Source organism: Entelurus aequoreus, linkage group LG01 (genome assembly GCF_033978785.1).
Source record: "Entelurus aequoreus isolate RoL-2023_Sb linkage group LG01, RoL_Eaeq_v1.1, whole genome shotgun sequence".
Lineage (NCBI taxonomy): Eukaryota > Metazoa > Chordata > Actinopteri > Syngnathiformes > Syngnathidae > Entelurus > Entelurus aequoreus.
In genome coordinates, this window is record NC_084731.1 from 31,551,012 (window position 1) to 31,572,820 (window position 21,809).

A 21,809-nucleotide genomic window follows, 5' to 3' on the forward strand; every position below is an offset into this window, starting at 1 on the left:
ACCAGGTACCGTGAGTATGCAGCCTTGGCTGCTAAACATTTGATAGCTTGACCGTATGTGCGCGTCACGTACGTAACTTTTTAAAAATATATAAGCTTTATGAACCTTGGGTTAGGTGAACGGTCTTTTGGGCTGAGTGATTGTGTGTGTTGATCAGGTGTTTGAATTGTATTGGCGTGTTCTATGGAGCTAGGAGCTAGCAGAGGAGCTAGGAGCTAGCATAACAAACACGTAGGTGTTTTTATGCAGGATTAATTTGTGGCATATTAAATATAAGCCTGGTTGTGTTGTGGCTAATAGAGTATATATATGTCTTGTGTTTATTTACTGTTGTAGTCATTCCCAGCTGAATATCAGGTCACCCCCGGCTCTCACAGCATCTTCCCTATCTGAATAGCTTCAACTCCCCACTAGTCCTTCACTTGCACTTTACTCATCCACAAATCTTTCATCCTCACTCAAATTAATGGGGAAATTGTCGCTTTCTCGGTCCGAATCTCTCTCACTTCATGCGGCCATCATTGTAAACAATAGGGAACTTTGCGTGTATGTTCAATTGACTACGTCACGCTACTTCCGGTAGGGGCAAGCCTTTTTTTTATCAGATACCAAAAGTTGCAATCTTTATCGTCGTTGTTCTATACTAAATCCTTTCAGCAAAAATATGGCAATATCGCGAAATGATCAAGTATGACACATAGAATAGATCTGCTATCCCCGTTTAAATAAAAAAAATTCATTTCAGTAGGCCTTTAAGAACACACATTAAGGTGAGTTCAAAGTTTTACTGCACATAACTATTATCAACTGTTTCCAAACAACAAGTCATTGTTTTATGTCAATATTATAGATATATGCTGTTTTTATTTACTGTAAGCAGATAAAATGAATAACAGTATAGGGTTAGGCCAAAGAAAATGTACATAAAAATAAATACATACAGTGGGGTGTGGGGGCCCCCAGAGGGAGTTGTAGGGTGTCCCCTGCTAAATGACAGTTAATAGTAATGGATCCTTATTGGGGCCATTTGGTTCCATATGTCCACTCTCATTTACATTATCATCATTACCTGTATAAGAACTTAAAATGTAGCAGTTGGGCAGTTGCTCCTTCTGGAGACATTGCCCCCTGGTGTTTTGGAAGAGAATTACAAGTCTGATGCCACACACCCCCACGGAAGAACTATAAAATAAGACGCCGTCAGAGGGGACGCAAGCTACGTGACGCGAGAGTATACACCAGGCTACAACAGGGCCTATGACAATGAACCTTTCACCCTTCCCCCAATTCTCAGATGTCATAAACCTCTGCTTTCCCAGACAGACCTCGGGAATTACATCCATTTGATGTAAAATATGTTGATTTTAAAGTAGTTGATATAAAGTGAGTGATATGATCTCCATCCATCCCGTTCGGGGTCGCGGGGGGTGCTGGAGCCTATCTCAGCTGCATTCGGGCGGAAGGCGGGGTACACCCTGGACAAATTGGTATAATCTCAATCCAGCATATTTTTATTTAGTGAAGACAAAAGTGAAGGTAGCCAGAGCAACAAATAAACAGCAAGTAAAAGCCTGCAAGCAAAGCATCTCCAAAATGGAGACTCAGAATTTGGTCAAATCTACGCAGCCTACACTTCAGGCCCTCATTGACAGTGACAATGATGCGGCCGTCTTAGAGAGGAAAGACACAGGTCCAGTAATTAGTCAGCATCCGATGACCTCACGTCTTCAGCAGACATGATTAACAAGTTTGGAGTCATTTCAAAAGCCTGCAGGCTAATTAAGCAGAGCACAAACACACGGAGGTATTTATGGATAGGACACTAATTAAAAAGGGACTCAGCATGTGTGGAGCTACACATATTCATGGCTCAGAATGCAGACTGACTTCAGATTAAATAATGGCACAACGAGGGGGCCCAAGACTACCAGGGCTCAGGTTAAACGCTGGCTTGTATGCAGATGATATGCACGGCGTCACCCCAAACCCAGCAAAAGTGGCTACGACCGTGACCTCCAGACGCACACGCTGCCTTAATTTGCATATATGCACGATCAGACGCTCTTTGTGGCGTGTGAGAGAGTCGCTGGCGTCTAGACCGGGTAACAATACAACAGCTGAGAGGTCGATTTAGAGGAGGAGTGATTCGTCCCCTTTTTTTTTAAAGCACGAGGACTGGGCGGCAGGAGGAGACAAGGAGACAAGGAGACAAAGACGATAAGGAAGGGAACACAGACAGCAAACAAGAATGTTCTTGACAGGTCCAGACATGTTTGCACCAGCAGCAATCAGGACGCAGAGGATGCGATGAGTCAATGAATCAGCTCAAACAGAACTCTTCCTTTAGTATACTTCACCAAGTATACTGAGTGCACTTAGTTCCTGAGTGTGCAAGTTTTTACAGTGTAGTGTAGGTTTTTGTCAACTATACCCTGGCTATCGCTTGTCAAATATCCTCCAACATGCATAGAATTCCTATTTTGATCAAAATAAAGAGCTAAAAGTGTTTTGTTAGCCAAAAGCCTTGACCCTCAGATAACCTCTCCAAGTTCATAACGACACTAGAGTCAGGACCTGGATTTGCTTAGTGAGTCCAGGCCAGCAGTGTGAGGAGCACACACCCTCCTAATGATCTCATACTATACTGAAAAGCACACACACACACACACACACACACACACACACACACACACACACACACACACACACACACACACACACACACACACACACACACACACACACACACACACACACACACACACACACACACACACACAGCTAGCCTGTGAGTAATGCTGATGTCATGTTCTTTTGACTAGCAAGTCATTCACTCAGAACAGGTGTGTGTGTGTGCGTGTGTGTGTGTGTGTGTGTGTGTGTGTGTGTGTGTGTGTGTGTGTGTGTGTGTGTGTGTGTGTGTGTGCATGTGTGTGTGTCGCCCTGCAATTAGAGGGAGTTGGAACTAGACGAGGGAGGATGTAAGGAACTAAACATGACTAAAGAGAAGCTCATGTGTTCCTGAGGAGACAAACAAATGTGGCCATGCATCATCAATGACTATTTGTCTTCTTCTAAATACAGAATAGACATGCATACAACATATAAGGAATGTAACGATGAACAGTAGCAATGATAACCGCGGTAAAACTCCCGACGGTTAGTATTACCTTCTTCAAATGAAATTAAAGAAAAACAGTAAATGATGACTTCACTTTGACAAACTCCCGGACTGAATAGCGCCAGCTCGATAGCTTAAATGCTAACATGAAAACAAGAGATGATATATAGATTCTATAATCTGAGGCATACGAGACCCAGGTGTTTTTATGGTGAGTTCATTATTTGTTACGTACTTTTCAATTAAATAAATCTTAATGTACTACAGTACAAACCAATATTTAAAACAATAAAAGTCTAGCCAATAAAGCAGATAAGATATTAAGACTAAAACACTATCAGTGAAGCATAGGAAACACACATGTAAAATAGTGTTTATTCTAACAGTGTGTCTATTTTAGTTATTAAAATAACTTGGTCAAAAGATTTCAGTGTGTGTCTTTTTCGAGCACATTGAACAATAATGCCATAATAATGTTAACTGTTACATGCATTTTTCATGTCATTACATCCCTTTTTTGACTAAAGGAGTGTCTCGTGTGTGTGTAAAATATGTTGGTTTCAAAGTAGTTGATATAAAGTAAGTGTTATGATCTTGTCATGATGCGTCATCTATGTTGCTGCTTCTTGATCTTAGCGCTGCTTTCGATACCGTCGATCATAATATTTTATTAGAGCGTATCAAAACACGTATTGGTATGTTAGACTTAGCCTTGTCTTGGTTTAACTTTTATCTTACTGACAGGATGCAGTGCGTCTCCCATAACAATGTGACATCGGACTATGTTAAGGTAACGTGTGGAGTTCCACAGGGTTCGGTTCTTGGCCCTGCACTCTTTAGCATGTGCATGCTGCCGCTAGGCGACATCATACGCAAATACGGTGTTAGCTTTCACTGTTATGCTTATGACACCCAACTCTACATGCCCCTAAAGCTGACCAACGCGTCGGATTGTAGTCAGCTGGAGACGTGTCTTAATGAAATTAAACAATGGATGTCCGCTATCTTTTTGCAACTCAACGCCAAGAAAACGGAAATGCTGATTATCGGTCCTGCTAGACACCGACATCTATTTAATAATACCACCTTAACATTTGACAACCAAACAATTACACAAGGCAACTCGGTAAAGAATCTGGGTATTATCTTCGACCCAACTCTCTCGTTTGAGTCACACATTAAGAATGTTACTAAAACGGCCTTCTTTCATCTCCGTAATATCGCTAAAATTCGTTCCATTTTGTCCACTAGTGATGCTGAGATCATTATTCATGCGTCCATTACGTCTCGTCTCGATTACGGTAACGTATTATTTTCGGGTCTCCCTATGTCTAGCATTAAAAGATTACAGTTGGTACAAAATGCGGCTGCTAGACTTTTGACAAGAACAAGAAAGTTTGATCATATTACACCTATACTGGCTCACCTGCACTGGCTTCCTGTGCACTTAAGATGTGACTTTAAGGTTTTACTACTTACGTATAAAATACTACACGGTTTAGCTCCATCCTATCTTGCCGATTGTATTGTACCATATGTCCCGGCAAGAAATCTGCGTTCAAAGAACTCCGGCTTATTAGTGATTCCCAGACCCCAAAAAAAGTCTGCGGGCTATAGAGCGTTTTCTATTCGGGCTCCAGTACTATGGAATGCCCTCCCAGTAACAGTTAGAGATGCTACCTCAGTAGAAGCATTTAAGTCCCATCTTAAATCTCATTTGTATACTCTAGCCTTTAAATAGACCCCCTTTTTAGACCAGTTGATCTGCCGTTTCTTTTCTTTACTCCTCTGCCCCCCTCTCCCTTGTGGAGGGGGGGACACAGGTCCGGTGGCCATGGATGAAGTGCTGGCTGTCCAGAGTCGGGACTTGGGGTGGACCGCTCGCCTGTGCGTCGGTTGGGGACATTTCTGCGCTGCTGACCCGTCTACGCTCGAGATGGTCTCCTGCTGGCCCCACTATGGACTGGACTCTCACTATTATGTTAGATCTACTATGGACTGAACTTTCACAATATTATGTCAGACCCACTCGACGTCCATTGCATCCGGTCTCCCCTAGAGGGAGGAGGAGGGGGGGGGGTCACCCACATATGCAGTCCTCTCCAAGATTTCTCATAGTCATTCACATCGACGTCCCATTGGGGTTGTGAGTTTTTCCTTGCCCTTATGTGGGCTCTGTACCGCGGATGTCGTTGTGGCTTGTGCAGCCCTTTGAGACATTTGTGATTTAGGGCTATATAAATAAACATTGATTGATGATTGATTCATGATCTTAATCCAGCATCTTCTTATTTAGTGAAGACAAAAGTGAAGGCAGCCAGAGCAACAAATAAACAGCAAGTAAGCCCACAAGCAAAGCATCTCCAAAATGGAAATTCAGAATTTGGTGAAATCTATGCAGCCTACACATCAGGCCCTTGACAATGATGCGGCCGTCTTAGAGAGGAAAGACACAGGTCTGGTAATTAGTCAGCTACAGGATATTGAAAAGTGACGGACATCTGGCATCTCTCATGGGAATACGACAACACTACAAGATCCTGGAGTGCGTTATTTTGTGAGGTGTTAGTTCTTCCACACCAACCTCATAATTTGAATTGTTTTTGTCCTCTGGGAACACAAAAGGGTATTTCCCAAAACGCCCCCACGATTTTAGAAGCATATTGTACAAGCACAATGTCCAAATGTCTTGCTGAATGATTAAGAATCAAGATTCAGGGACAACCTCTTATTTATATATTTATTAATTGAACTAAAGTTTTCCCCTTCACAGTAAAATATATTCTTGTTTGCAATAGTGTGTATTAGTAGTGAGAAAAAACAACAGGTGTGTGATTCATGACTCAATCAACACATTTCCTGCTTTATTTAGTATTTAAACGTCATCTTCATCATGCTGTTCACATTTTGTTATTATAAGGCTAAGACGACAAAGAACTATTAATAAACATAGGCGGCTTCAACAGGATATTCTCAAAAGGTAAGTAGCCACTGAGTTTAGAGCAGGGGTGAGCATTATGTAGATTGCAAGCTACTGGTCGATCGCCAGTCAGGGATTAAAAAAAATAGTCCTAAAAATTATCGATCATCAATCTTCACTATGATGTCACTTTCGTCACTTGATTGACATTTGCGGCACCCGAGGATCTTGTGAGATGACGCTGGTTGCAGCAAGCTCAGTATTATGTAAAAAACGACTGACAGGAAAGCAAGAAACACTTTATTTCAAAGACCGACCGCACAGTTCCTTTCTTCACAATAAAAGTGCTGCTCTATTCTTCCTGTTCTAACAAAGTAAGAGTCTCAGAAAGCTCGCGCACACAAGCTAGCAAGCTACGGATTTTGCAGTCAATGTATTTCTTGTAAAGTGAATAAAAACGAAAGTGAAACCTGGACAAATCAGATGCCAAAAATCAACCACTTTCATGTGGTATTGGACAGGAAGGAGGACTTTTTTCTTCTGTTTCTCCAATGTAAATTCTAAAATGTAGACGTTAGCAACACTACTGTGAATCCTGTCTGATTCCAATCGATTCAAGTCATCAGAATCAGGTAATATACCAACTTATATTACCTGAATTCTATATGAAAGAAAGGAATCTGTATGTTATGGTTTGAGTTTATTTCAAACATGCATACAATTACAACATGATACATGTGCTAACCATACATGTATTTTTATTAAACCCCTTTAACATGTTAACAAAAAAAGAATGTTACATAAATAAATGAGTTATATACACACACACACACACACACACACACACACACACACACAAACACACACACACACACACACATATATATATATATACACATACACACACACATATATATATTAGGGCTGCAACAACTAATCGATTAAATAGATTTAAATCGATTATAAAAATAGTTGGCGATTAATTTAGTCATCGATTCGTTGGATCTATGCTATGCGCATGCGCAGAGGCAATTGTATTTTTTTATAAACCTTAATTTATAAACTGCAACATGTACAAACAGCTGAGAAACAATAATCAAAATAAGTATGGTGCCAGTATGCTGTTTTTTTCCAATAAAATACTGGAAAGGATAGAAATGTAGTTTGTCTCTCTTATCCGATTATTAATCGATTAATCGAAGTAATAATCGACAGATTAATCGATTATCAAATTAGTTGTTCGTTGCAGCCCTAATATATATATATATATATACACATATATATATTAAGGCTGCAACGAACAACTAATTTGTTAAGATACATTTTTGATTATTATTTCTCAGCTGTTTGTAAATGTTGCAGTTTATAAAGGTTTATAAAAAATTTTTAAAAAAATGTAAATAAAAAAGTAGCCTCTGCGCATGCGCATAGATCCAACGAATCGATGACTAAATTAATCGCCAACTATTTTTATAATCGATTTTAATCGATTAGTTGTTGCAGCACTAATATATATATATATATATATATATATATATATATATATATATATATATATATATATATATATATATATATATATATATATATATATATATATATATATCAGGGTTTCCCGCAGCGCTTTGTTGTTAAGGCGGCCGCCTTAAAAACAAAGAGCCACCGCCTAAACTAAAGTCTTAACCTGCTCAGCTTAGTTCTGCCTCTGTCAGTACGTCTCTGCAGCACCAAGCATTTTCCCACCCACAAAACCATCTGATTGGCTGTTACCGCTCTGCGTGTAACCAATCATCAGTGCGTATTCAGAGCGCATGTAACAGCCAATCAGCAGTGCGTATTCAGAGCGCATGTAACAGCCAATCAGCAGTGCGTATTCAGCGCGCATGTAACAGCCAATCAGCAGTGCGTATTCAGAGCGCATGGAGTCAGTGCTCATGGCAGAGGCAGGCAGAGAGGAGAGGAGAGGAGAGACGGTGCAGGTGAGCAGAAAGGTGTTTTTAGCAGGTAAGCATAAGGCAGCGGCCTCTCCCTAAATTATAATAAACACTTCCAAGTCAAGTACTAGTAACATCACTATGAGCCCGTTGACGTTCTAGAAACATAAGCGGCAGCTCAGCTCGCTCGCAGTCATTGAGGTGAAGGCTAATTAGCTTTTAGCTTAACGTTAGCTCACTGTGCGGTGTGTGTGCGTGCGTGTGTGTGTGTGTTACAGACAGCAAAGCCCTGTCTGTCTGAGAGAAAGACAAGCACTATTATTATTTGAATTGCAGGGTCCCTGCTATCATATGTTGATAAAAATATAACATTACATAATAAAAATCCACTACGGGCTTCCTAAATGCTGTAATAAATTAAAGGCCTACTGAAATGAATTTTTTTTATTTAAACGGGGATAGCAGATCTATTCTATGTGTCATACTTGATCATTTCGCGATATTGCCATATTTTTGCTGAAAGGATTTAGTATAGAACAACGACGATAAAGATTGCAACTTTTGGTATCTGATAAAAAAAAGGCTTGCCCCTACCGGAAGTAGCGTGACGTAGTCAGTTGAACATATACGCAAAGTTCCCTATTGTTTACAATGATGGCCGCATGAAGTGAGAGAGATTCGGACCGAGAAAGCGACAATTTCCCCATTAATTTGAGCGAGGATGAAAGATTTGTGGATGAGTAAAGTGCAAGTGAAGGACTAGTGGGGAGTTGAAGCTATTCAGATAGGGAAGATGCTGTGAGAGCCGGGGGTGACCTGATATTCAGCTGGGAATGACTACAACAGTAAATAAACACAAGACATATATATACTCTATTAGCCACAACACAACCAGGCTTATATTCAACATGCCACAAATTAATCCTGCATAAAAACACCTGCGTGTTTGTTATGCTAGCTCCTAGCTCCTCTGCTAGCTCCTAGCTCCATAGAACACGCCAATACAATTCAAACACCTGATCAACACACACAATCACTCAGCCCAAAAGACCGTTCACCTAACCCAAGGTTCATAAAGCTTATATATTTTAAAAAAGTTACGTACGTGACGCGCACGTACGGTACGGTACGTGTTATGCTAGCTCCTAGCTCCTATGCTAGCTCCTAGCTCCATAGAACACGCCAATACAATTCAAACACCTGATCAACACACACAATCACTCAGCCCAAAAGACCGTTCACCTAACCCAAGGTTCATAAAGCTTATATATTTTAAAAAAGTTACGTACATACGCAAAAAAAAGTTGCGCACATACGGTCAAGCGATCAAATGTTTAGAAGCCAAAGCTGCATACTCACAGTAGCACGTCTGCGTCTTTGTCATCCAAATCAAAGTAATCCTGGTAAGAGTCTGTGTTGTCCCAGTTCTCTACAGGCGTCTGTGTATCGAAGTCAAAAGTCCTCCTGGTTAGAGTCTCTGTTATCCGAGTTCTTCCATCTTGACTGCATCTTTCGGGAATGTAAACAAAGAAGCGCCGGCTGTGTACTGTTGTGGCTGACTACGTTCGAAAAATACGTCCATTTCGCACCGACAACTTTCTTCTTTGCTTGTTCAGCTTCCTTCTCCATAATGCAATGAACATGATTGAAACAGATTCACGAACACAGATGTCCAGAATACTGTGGAATTATGAAATGAAAACAGAGCTTTTTCGTATTGGCTTCAATGTGGAAGGCATACCCGTGTTCCCCGGTCTACGTCACGCGCATACGTCATCCTCAGAGGCGTTTCGAACCGGAAGTTTAGCGGCAAATTTAAAATGTCACTTTATAAGTTAACCCGGCCGTATTGGCATGTGTTATAATGTTAAGATTTCATCATTGATATATAAACTATCAGACTGCGTGGTCGGTAGTAGTGGGTTTCAGTAGGCCTTTAAGCATGATGAGTTGAGCATATGTCAGCATGTGGCCCCACTTTTAACTCTTTTTTTCAAATGCTTATTGTATATACAGTATATCCCAATACGAAGGTCTCGGGGTCTTTCTGTGTGGAGTTTGTATGTTCTCCCCTTGACTACGTGGGCTCCCTCCGGGTACTCCGGCTTCCTCCCACCTCCAAAGACATGCACCTGGGGACAGGTTGATTGGCAACACTAAATTGACCCTAATGTGTGAATGTGAGTGTGAATGTTGTCTGTCTATCTGTGTTGGCCCTGCGATGAGGTTGCGACTTATCCAGGTTGTATGTGTGTGTGTATATATGTGTGTGTATATATATGTGTGTGTATATATATATATATATATATATATATATATATATATATATATATATATATATATATATATATATATATATATATATCCCAGCTGTACACTACATTATATATGTATATATATGCATATAAATATATAGGGTGTACCCCGCCTTCCGCCCGTGTGCAGCTGAGATATGCTCCAGCGCCCCCGAGCACACACACACACACACACATATATATATATTAAAGTTAAAGTTAAAGTACCAATTATTGTCACACATACACTAGGCGTGGTGAGATTATCTTCTGCATTTGACCCATCACCCTCACCCTTTGGGAGGTGAGGGGAGCATTGAGCAGCAGCGGTGGCCACGCCCAGGAATCTTTTTTGAGATATATATATATATATATATATATATATATATATATATATATATATATATATATATATATATATATATATATATATATATATATATAAATATATATATACACACACACACACACACACACATATATACACACACATTATATATACACATTTACACACACATTATATATATATATATATATATATATATATATATAAATACACGCATAAATTCAATATTCATCATTGATTTTTTTTTTAGTTGAGTTGTATACAAATATATTCATTTTATATATATACACACACACAACTGAAAATAAAAAATAAAAATCAATGATGAATATTGCAGTCAAGGTCCTTGTTGGAGAACAGCAAGGTGTGCAAAATTTTTAACATTGCCACATTTAACAGTTGGACAATAAAACGTTTAGTAAAGGTGAAATTATAAACCCACCTGTTATTTCACCCGATAATAGTACTAACTTTTTGTGAGAATTGTATGTACTTTAAATAAACAAACACGCATGACAAGCAACAATAATTCAGACATGCTGATGACCTTTAATGGACCCGCCGTGACCACACTTGCACACACACACACACACACACACACACACACACACACACACACACACACACACACACACACACACACACACACACACACACACACACACACACACACACACACACACACACACACACACAGACAAGCTGTGGGACTTCCCGGATGCTCGCACAGCAGACGGCTAGACGTCTGGTTTCGGATGACGAAGCCACGATGACAAAAAACTCTCAAGCCAGCCTCTTTTTGTCCTCTTCCCAGCTATCGCAACCCGCTAGCTAGCCTGTATGTCCCACACTTTCTTCACGCCACCGACAGCCTCGCGAGCAACAAACGTCAAAGTTGACATTTTCTATCGCCGCAACAAAATGCTGACAGCAACTTCAAAATAACGCCAATTCTACGCAAGACGCCAAATGGGTCAACTGGTAACTTTGGGGGAAAAAAACAAAAAACATATAAAACAAGAGTTTTACTTACTGATGTCCATGACGTGCACGGAGCTGAGGCGCGTGCAGTCACACGCACACGAGACATTGGCGGCTGTTGCGTTCAAGACGCCCATTAAGTAGGAACATTTAAACTCATCGACCTCCTTTTCTTCCTTACTACTATATTTATCTATACGAATTTGGACGTTGCAATAAACTATTTCTAAAAGGCTCAGTTCCGTTTCGTCCGCCGTATGACCGGCGACTAAACTGCTAGCAGACGTCTGGCAGCTCTAGTCTAGCCCCCCCCCCCCCCCTCTCTCTCTCTCTCTCTCTCTCTCTCTCTCTCTCTCTCTCTCTCTGCGCGCTTGTACGTGCACGCGTGTGCGTGTACAACTGATGTGTGTTGGTCCACGTCATTACCCACTCACAAACCACGCGTGTGCCCTGTCTCATTGCCAAAGCCATCAGCGCTAATACAGAGTTAGCCAATTAGCATGTGTTATGTTTTTTTCTTCCTGTAAATACTAACAATAACGACGCTACGTAGATGACGTAGTCCTGCAGTCGTGGACGACGGGACGACAGTCTGGACCAATAATGACGTCATGTGATGACTTCACTCGTGATCACAAAGTGTGAGCAAGTTCGTTTTAAAGATGTGCTTTTTGGATTTACACTGTATGAAAAAAAAATTGTATGAAAATGAATTTTACCTTTGCAACCTCATTATACTATTGGCTAAGTTTTATATTCATAAATGTAAGTTTTTCAACACCCGACCTGTTTTTTGTGCCTTTAAAAAAGAACTAGAACTCTACTTTAAAATGCTCTCTACCTCTAACAACCAAAAAGCTGTGAAAACTATGATGCTGTGTTCCAAATTTAAATTATTTACAGAACTTGTGTGAGTGAAGTAAATTATATTTATATAGCGCTTTTCTCTAGTGACTCAAAGCGCTTTACATGGTGAAACCCAATATCTAAGTTACATTTAAACCAGTGTGGGTGGCACTGGGAGCAGGTGGGCAAAGTGTTTTGCCCAAGGACACAACGGCAGTGACTAGGATGGGGGTAGCAGGGATCGAACCTGGAACCCTCAAGTTGCTGGCACGGCCGCTCTACCAACCGAGCTATACCGCCCTATGGCTTTACATTTTGTTATATATATATATATATATATATATATATATATATATATATATATATATATATATATATATATATATATATATATATATATATATATATATATATATATATATATATATACTACCGTTCAAAAGTTTGGGGTCACCCAAACAATTTTGTGGAATAGCCTTCATTTCTAAGAACAAGAATAGACTGTCGAGTTTCAGATGAAAGTTCTTTTTTTCTGGCCATTTTGAGCGTTTAATTGACCCCAGAAATGTGATGCTCCAGAAACTCAATCTGCTCAAAAGAAGGTCAGTTTTGTAGCTTCTGTAACGAGCTAAACTGTTTTCAGATGTGTGAACATGATTGCACAAGGGGTTTCTAATCATCAATTAGCCTTCTGAGCCAATGAGCAAACACATTGTACCATTAAAACACTGGAGTGATAGTTGCTGGAAATGGGCCTCTATATACCTAAGTAGATATTGCACCAAAAACCAGACATTTGCAGCTAGAATAGTCATTTACCACATTAGCAATGTATAGTGTATTTCTTTAAAGTTAAGACTCGTTTAAACTTATCTTCATTGAAAAGTACAGTGCTTTTCCTTCAAAAATAAGGACATTTCAATGTGACCCCAAACTTTTGAACGGTAGTGTATATATATATATATATATATATATATATATATATATATATATATATATATATATATATATATATATATATATATATATATATATATATATATATATATATATTGTGGTGACCCAAACCATATAATGAGAGACATTCACCTAAGAGGACACTGTAGCTTTAAGAGAAGAGGCGGAGGGGGAGTTAGCTTCTTCTGTTTCCGGTTGAGAGGTCGTTGTTGTTGTCGGATGTATGACATGCTAGGTTGGAGCTAGTAAACTTCCTCGACTACGCTCACGTCTCCTGTCTCGTTGTTTACAAACTCCACATTGGTGACCCCGAGAATACGAACTACGAATACGAGCATGTCAGACAATGAAGGCGCTGACAATTTTGTTGATGCGGTACCCGCAGACGGAGTAGCTGCTGCTAACAACAACATGGCTAACGCGGGAATCTACGCCGCTACTGTGAAGTTACCCGATTTCTGGCAGCATAACCCACGGCCGTGGTTTCAACACGTGGAAGCCCAGTTCCAGCTAAGGGGAATAACGCAGGATGCTACGAAGTACTTCCATGTAGTGGCGGCGTTGGACGCATCAACGACGGCGCGAGCGATGACACTGTTGGAGGCTCCACCGCCTGCTGGCAAATACGATGCTTTAAAGGCTTTCCTCCTGAAGTTATTTGAGCTGTCGGAGCTGGAAAAAGCGGACCGTTTACTGTCCCTACATGGCCTCGGTGACGGGAAACCGTCTGAACTGATGGAAAAAATGCTGTCTGTGCTGGGATCAGCCGACCCGGCGTTTCTGTTTACACACATTTTCCTGAGGCAGCTCCCCGCACCGGTACGCACACCGATAGCCAGTTCTCCACTCGCCGCCTCCAAGGACTACCGTGCTTTGGCCGCTGAGGCGGACAGGGTTTTCCTGGCCAACCGGCAACAGTTTGTGCATGCCCTGCTGCCCCACCAGGCCGTCCCGCCACCTCCTATGGATGACTATGTGGACACCGCGGCTGCGGTGACGGCTCGCCGCCAACCTGAAGACGGGCTCTGTTTTTACCATGCCAGGTTCGGGGCCAAGGCGAAGCAGTGTCGCAAACCCTGCAGTTACAGGATTCAGGGAAACGCCAGGGCCGGCGCTCGTTAGCGGCTACGGGCGCCGGCCGTGACTGCAAGCTGTTGTTCATCAGGGACTCCTTGTCGGGCCGGCGGCTGCTGGTGGACTCTGGTGCGCAACGCAGTATACTACCAGCACAAGCTGTGGACACGATGACCGGCAGCCACGGCCCCCAGATGGACGCCGCCAACGGCACCTCCATTCGGACGTACGGTGTCAGGCGCGTGGATGTTAGTTTTGGCGGCCGACGATTCGGTTGGGATTTTGTGATGGCTGCTGTATCCACCCCGCTGATAGGTGCGGATTTCCTCTGTGTGTTCAACCTGCTGGTGGATATTAAGAACTGTCGCTTGATTGATGCCGTCTCTTTTGCGTCATACCCCTGCACGCTTGGGGGGGCTGGGGCGTTGTGCCTCGCTAACACACTCGCCACCGGGGATCCATACCAACGCCTGCTCGCCGGTTTCCCTGGGCTCACCACGCCCACCTTTTCCTCGGCGGTGGCCAAGCACGGTGTGGAACATCACATCGCCACTGTGGGCCGCCCGGTTTACGCCCGGGCCCGACGCCTCGACTCGTCCAAGCTCGCAATAGCCAGGGAGGAGTTTTCGATGATGGAACGCCTCGGCATTGTCCGCCGTTCGGACAGCCCGTGGGCTTCTCCGCTACATATGGTTACTAAGGCCGGCGGGGGTTGGCGCCCTTGCGGAGACTTCCGTCGCCTAAACAACGCCACGATCCCCGACCGGTACCCCATACCGCACATCCAAGATTTCTCTTCCCACTTGGCGGGCGCTACCATCTATTCCAAAATTGACTTAGTGCGAGGCTACCACCAGGTACCGGTCCACCCGCGAGATGTCCCAAAAACGGCTGTCATCACACCCTTCGGGCTCTTCGAGTTCTTACGTATGCCGTTTGGCCTTACGGGGGCGGCGCAGACGTTCCAACGTCTTATGGACTCTGTGCTCCGGGACATGCCATTTTTGTTTGTGTACTTGGACGACATCCTTGTGGCCAGCGCGTCGGTGGAGGAACACATGACACACCTCAGGCAGCTGTTCGAGAGGCTTAGCGAGCACGGCCTCATCATCAACCCAGCCAAGTGTCAGTTCGGGGAGTCGTCCATCACTTTCCTCGGGCACCACATCACTCCGCAAGGGGCCGTTCCCCTGCCCGACAGGGTTGAGGCTGTCGCCGCGTTCCCCCGTCCCCCTACTGTACAGGCCTTGCAGGAGTTTTTGGGCATGGTGAACTTTTATAACCGTTTCCTGCCTCGTGCTGCACACGTCATGCGTCCCCTTTATGGGGCCCACCGGGGGAAGAAGTCTAAGGACAAGTTGGACTGGTCCCCAGAGATGGATGAGGCTTTTGAGGCTGCCAAGTCTGCGCTGGCCAATGCTGCGCTGCTAGCTCACCCATCGCCGGCCGCCCCTATAGCCCTTACGACGGATGCCTCCGACTATGCCGTTGGGGCCGTATGTGAGCAGTGGGTGGCTGGTGGATGGCAGCCATTGGCGTTCTTCAGTAAACAGCTCCGGGAAAATGAGCGCAAGTACAGCACCTTTGATAGGGAGCTACTGGGACTTTTCCTCGCAACCAGACACTTTCGGTTCCTGTTGGAGGGCCGGCGGTTCACCGCTTTCGTGGACCACAAACCGCTGACGTTCTGCATGGCCAAAACTTCGGAGCCGTGGTCTGGGTGTCAGCAGCGCCATCTCGCGGCGGTCTCTGAGTTTACTACGGACATACATGTGTCTGGCAAGGATAACTTTGTCGCCGACTGCCTTTCACGGGCTGTTGTTAACTCCGTTCACTTGGGGCTTGACTACGCCGCTATGGCAGCGGACCAGGCCAAGGACGCGGCCGTTCAGGACTACCGGTCGGGCCCTACGGCGCTGCGCCTGGAGGACGTGGCGTTCGACGCGGCTAACATTACCCTCCTCTGCGACGTCTCCACCGGCCAACCGCGACCCCTGGTGCCTGCTTCCTGGCGGCGCCGGGTTTTCGACACCGTCCACGGCCTTTCACATCCTGGGGTGAAGACCTTGACCAAGATGGTGAGTGTCAAATTTGTTTGGCCGGGGCTCCGCAAGGATGTTAGAGCCTGGGCCAGCTCGTGTGTGGCGTGCCAGCGCGCCAAGGTGCACCACCATACCAAAGCCCCTTTGGCGCCGTTTGTGGTTCCAGAGAGGCGGTTCGACCACGTGAATGTTGACCTTGTGGGCCCTCTGCCTCCCTCCCGTGGTTATACCTTCCTCCTCACTATTGTGGACAGGGCTACCAGATGGCCGGAGGCTATCCCCTTGTCCTCGACGACGGCCGCGGAGGTGGCACGGGCGTTCATCGGCTGCTGGGTGGCCCGTTTTGGCACGCCTGGTGATATCACAAGCGACCGAGGCTCCCAATTTACCTCTGAGCTCTGGACGGCGGTTGCTGAGCACCTCGGGATGAAGATCCACCGCACTACTGCCTACAACCCGCAGAGCAACGGACTGTGCAAGCGGTTCCATCGGGACATGAAAGCAGCTCTGCGGGCCAGCCTCACGGGCGGCGACTGGGTGGACCGGCTTCCGTGGGTCATGCTCGGCCTGCGTTCAGCCCCTAAGGAGGACCTCCAGGCATCCGCCGCGGAGCTGGTGTATGGCGAGCCTCCACGGGTTCCAGGGGCGTTCCTTCCGACTGCTACGGCTCCCTGGTCGCCCGCCTCTCACCTCAGTGCGTCCCGGAGCGCTGCTGACGCCTTCGTTCCCGTTCCGACGTCTCGACACTGCCTTCCCCAGTCCTACGTCCCCAAGGATCTGCCATCGGCGAAATACGTCTTCATAAGACACGACAGCCATCGGTCCCCGCTGCAACCCCCATACGACGGGCCCTTCCGTGTCCTGGAGGCGGGGGATAAGAACTTTGTGGTAGACATGGGGGGAAGACCGGAGCGGGTGACTATAGACCGTCTCAAGCCTGCTCACGCGGACATTGGGGAGCCGGTGCAAGTGGCCCTGCCGCCGCGACGGGGGCGCCCTCCTCGGTCGGCCCCTGCGCCTGCCTCTCTTCCGGCCCCAGCTCCACCTGTGGCTCGCGTTTCGGGCCCATCTGTTTCCCCTCCTGTCAGGCACAGCCGTTACGGACGGAAGGTCCGCCCCCCCGGCCCGTCACCTGTTTTCCCATTGACTTTGCACTGTGTTGGTTACTGTTAATTTACTGCAGGGTCATGTTTTTCTGTTATGCAATTGCACTTGTTCTGTTTTGCAGGGTTTTGTGTAGGTGAATTCTGGGGGGGCCTGTGTGGTGACCCAAACCATATAATGAGAGACATTCACCTAAGAGGACACTGTAGCTTTAAGAGAAGAGGCGGAAGGGGAGTTAGCTTCTTCCGTTTCCGGTTGAGAGGTCGTTGTTGTTGTCGAATGTATGACATGCTAGGTTGGAGCTAGTAAACTTCCTCGACTACGCTCACGTCTCCTGTCTTGTTGTTTACAAACTCCACAATATATATATTGCATTCTATTGTAGTTATTTTATTGAGTTTACAACCCCCTGCCACTGTTTTGTACTGTTTTTGTACTGTTTCTTACGGAGCCCCTAAAGTTAAAGTTAAAGTGCCAATGATTGTCACACACACACTAAGTAAACGAATAAGTGCAGGTGTGGATGGGGGAAAGTGACCACATACAGGGGCTTACGGATCCACCAGGGGAGGAAGAGAAAGGAGAGCGAGAGAAAAGGCATACAACATCCTTGCACTGCTCTGGCAGATAAGACAAGCAGGACCCCCAGCCGGGGAGAGAACCACAGAGCCGAGGGTCCAAACATTGTTGGTATGCGGTTGGTAGAGGAAGAACTTCCTGAGCGGAGCAGTACCCCCCTGGCATGTGAGCATGCTGAAAATAGACCTGCCAGCCCCCCAGTCACCCAGCAAACAGAAAAGAGGGAACCAGGAAGAAAGTGCACCATCAAGTGGCCTAGAGCAAGTGATGTGAAGACATGGCAGAAACTGGACTCAGACCTCAGTCTAGTGCTGGAGCACTCGCTACGTGGTAAAGTGGACAAGAAACTCAACTTTCTTGGGGACATCCTGTACAAGGAGTGCAAAGCTAGATTCGGTAGCCTCACCAAGAAGCAGCACAATCCACCCCCAAGAAAGGGCAGGAGGGAGGCTGAGATTGACGCCCTGGTGCAAGATCGGCGCCAGCTCCGCAGGAGATGGAGGAAAGCATCGGCAGGGGAGAAAGAAGGCCTGAAGGTGTTATGGGATGAGGTGAGACAGAAGCCGGGCAGCATGCGAAGAGCAGAACGTATTCGCAGACGCAGGAAAAGAAAGGAGAAAGAAAGAGCTAGCTTCATGAGGAATCCTTTCAAGCACGCCCGTCAGCTTCTGGAGGAGAAAAGAAGCGGGAAACTGGAAGCCCCCAAGGAGGAGCTTGAGCAGTACATCAGGGGCCAATACAGCGACCCAAAGAGGAATGATCCGTTAGGTTCACCAGGATACGTCCCTCTTCCACCTCCTCCAACCACGCAGTTTGACGGCTGCCCTCCTCGACTGAGCGAGGTAAGAGCAGTCGTCAAGAAAGCGAGGTCAGCATCAGCTCCTGGGCCTAACGGAATCCCCTACAAGCTATACAAGAACTGCCCCCAAGTGCTGAAATGCTTGTGGAAGCTAATGAGCACAGCATGGAAGAATTTACTCATCCCGTCGGAGTGGCAGAGAGCTGTGGCAGTGTTTATTCCGAAGGAACAGGAGTCCCATAACATCAGTCAATTCAGGAGTATTGCTCTGTTGAATGTCGAGGGAAAGATCTTCTTTGCAGTCATGGCCAAGAGACTAACCTCTTACCTCACAAAGAATGGCTATATTGACACCAGCTGCCAGAAAGCAGGAGTACCAGGTTTTCCAGGATGCGTGGAGCATTCTTCAATGATTTGGGCACAGATCCAGAGGGCCAAGCAGGAGAAGAGCGACCTCCACGTGGTGTGGCTTGACCTTGCCAACGCTTATGGTTCTGTCCCGCACAAACTCATCCAGTTTGCATTGGAGTTCTTCCACGTCCCTGTTTCCATCATCAACCTGGTAAGCAGCTACTTCAGGGACTTCCAGATGTGTTTCAGCTTCCAGGATTTTACAACAGGTTGGCAGCGTCTGGAAGTAGGCATCGCCATGGGGTGTTCCATCTCCCCAGTCCTCTTTGTCGCAGCTTTTGAAATCATCCTCCGCGGAGCCCGCCAGACTGTAGGAGGAATGAGGCTGCAGACAGGGCAGAGGCTTCCACCACTCCGAAGCTACATGGACGATGTCACTGTGGTGCTGCAAACAGCCCCATGCACGAGAAGATGTCTGAAGAGGCTGGATGAGCTAGTGACATGGGCACGGATGAAGATAAAACCCTCCAAGTCACAAAGCCTCTCCTTGCACAAAGGCACCAGGAGCGACAAAACCATCTTTGTTGCAGGAGGTGAGCAAATCCCTCTACTGGTCAACCAGTCCATCCAAAGCCTGGGGAGGCAGTACAATGCGGACCTGTCGGACAAGCACGCAGGCAAGGCAGCACGGAAACAACTCTCAGAAGGCCTAGCGAGTATTAACAAGAGCCAGCTCCCCGGAAAGTACAAGTTGTGGTGCTACAACTTCACACTGTACCAAAGGGTTATGTGGCCACTGAAGATTTGTGAGATTCCATCCTCAACAGCCAACGGGTTGGACAGACTAGCCAACTCCTACACCCGAAAGTGGCTGGGCCTACCGCGTTGCTTCTCCGACACTGGCTTATTTGGGGAAACTTCGCTGCATCTGCCGATCCAGTCCATCACCCTGGGCTATAAGCAAGAGAAGGCCAGACTGGTTCTTGAGCTGGAAGAATCTTCAGATCCTACAGTGAGGAATGCATGTGTACCCACCCGAACAGGCCGGAAGTGGCAAGCAGGGCCAGAGGTCGCCAAGGCCATTGGCAGGCTCCAACACCAGGAGATAGTCGGCAGGGTGCAAGTGGGGAGAGCGGGGCTTGGCTGGGGTGATTCTCTGGTCCAAGGCCACAAAGAGGGAACGCAGAGCCATGGTTGTGGAGGAGGTCTCAAGGGCAAACCAGGAGCAATATACTATCAAGGCCGTGTCTCAAGGTCGCCAAGGAAGATGGACCACTTGGGAAGGTACCATCAGCAGACCCATCAGCTGGGCCGACCTATGGAAGATGCCACAAGCCAGACTCAGCTTCCTACTCAGGGCAACTTATGACACCTTGCCATGCCCCAGAAACCTCCACCAGTGGTTCGGCCAGGAGGAGAGCTGTCCCCTGTGTGGTGCTCCCAACGACAGCCTGCAGCACTTGCTATCAGGCTGCAAGATCGCGCTGACACAGGGTCGCTACAGATGGCGGCATGATCAAGTCCTGAGGAAACTGGCCGAAGTCCTGGAGAGCAGTAGACAAGAGGCCAACAGCCAGCCCATAGCCAAGCAACTTCCTGTCATGTTTGTGAGGCCAGGGGAAGGCAAAGGAGACACCAGCCGACGAGGCCCCCGCAGTTTCCTCTCTCTGGCAAGGGACTGGAGTATGAGGGCTGACATCGGCAAACAGCTCCAGTTCCCCCGTGAAATCACCACCACTTCACTCCGCCCAGACATCGTGCTGTGGTCTGCTGTTACCAAGGCTGCCATACTGATTGAGCTCACCATTCCCTTGGAGGAGGGAATCCAGGCAGCCTACGAGCGCAAAGCAGCCAAGTATGCAGATCTGGCTGCTGAGTGCAGAGAGGCAGGTTGGTCCACTACCATCTACCCTGTGGAAGTAGGCTGTCGGGGCTTCGTCGGTACATTAACTATAAGGCTGCTCCGAGATGTGGGAACGACTGGGGCAAAGCTCCAAAGGGAAACTAAGGCCCTTGCTGAGGAAGCAGAAAAGGGAAGCTTCTGGTTGTGGCTGAGGAGGAGGGATAAGTACTGGGGGTCAAGGCAATAAGATGGGTCAGCTGCAGGGGGTGGCAGGGAGACGTCCCTGCCACCGCTCCGCCACCAGGAGGCGTTCCGGGGTTAAAGAGAGCGAAACTCCAATGAGCGGTGGTCCCCGGCTGATGACCCTGCAGCTGACCCAAGGCGCTGTAGGAGGCGCGTCAGGCATACTTGCCCAGCAGAAACAACACCATATCTGTACAATCAATCTGTGGCGAAATTATTCTCTGCATTTGACCCATCACCCTTGATCACCCCCTGGGAGGTGAGGGGAGCAGTGGGCAGCAGTGGTGGCCGTGCCCGGGAATCATTTTTGGTGATTTAACCCCCAATTCCCGCCTCCACCCGCGAAGCGGGCGTAGACAGGAGACATTAAACCCC

General features: G+C 46.2%; 1 protein-coding gene across 2 annotated transcripts in view; it reads right to left on the reverse strand.

Annotated features, from left to right (window-relative positions):
• Positions 1-11,897, reverse strand: part of pmepa1 (prostate transmembrane protein, androgen induced 1) — a 41,262-nt gene extending 29,365 nt beyond the window's left edge. For both annotated transcript variants that reach the window (XM_062047727.1, XM_062047719.1), the window contains exon 1: positions 11,649-11,897. In XM_062047727.1, the coding sequence (XP_061903711.1) occupies positions 11,649-11,733 (85 nt within the window). In that variant the 5' untranslated portion in view covers positions 11,734-11,897. The remainder of the gene's footprint in view (positions 1-11,648) is intronic.
• Positions 11,898-21,809: the final 9,912 nt, after the last annotated feature.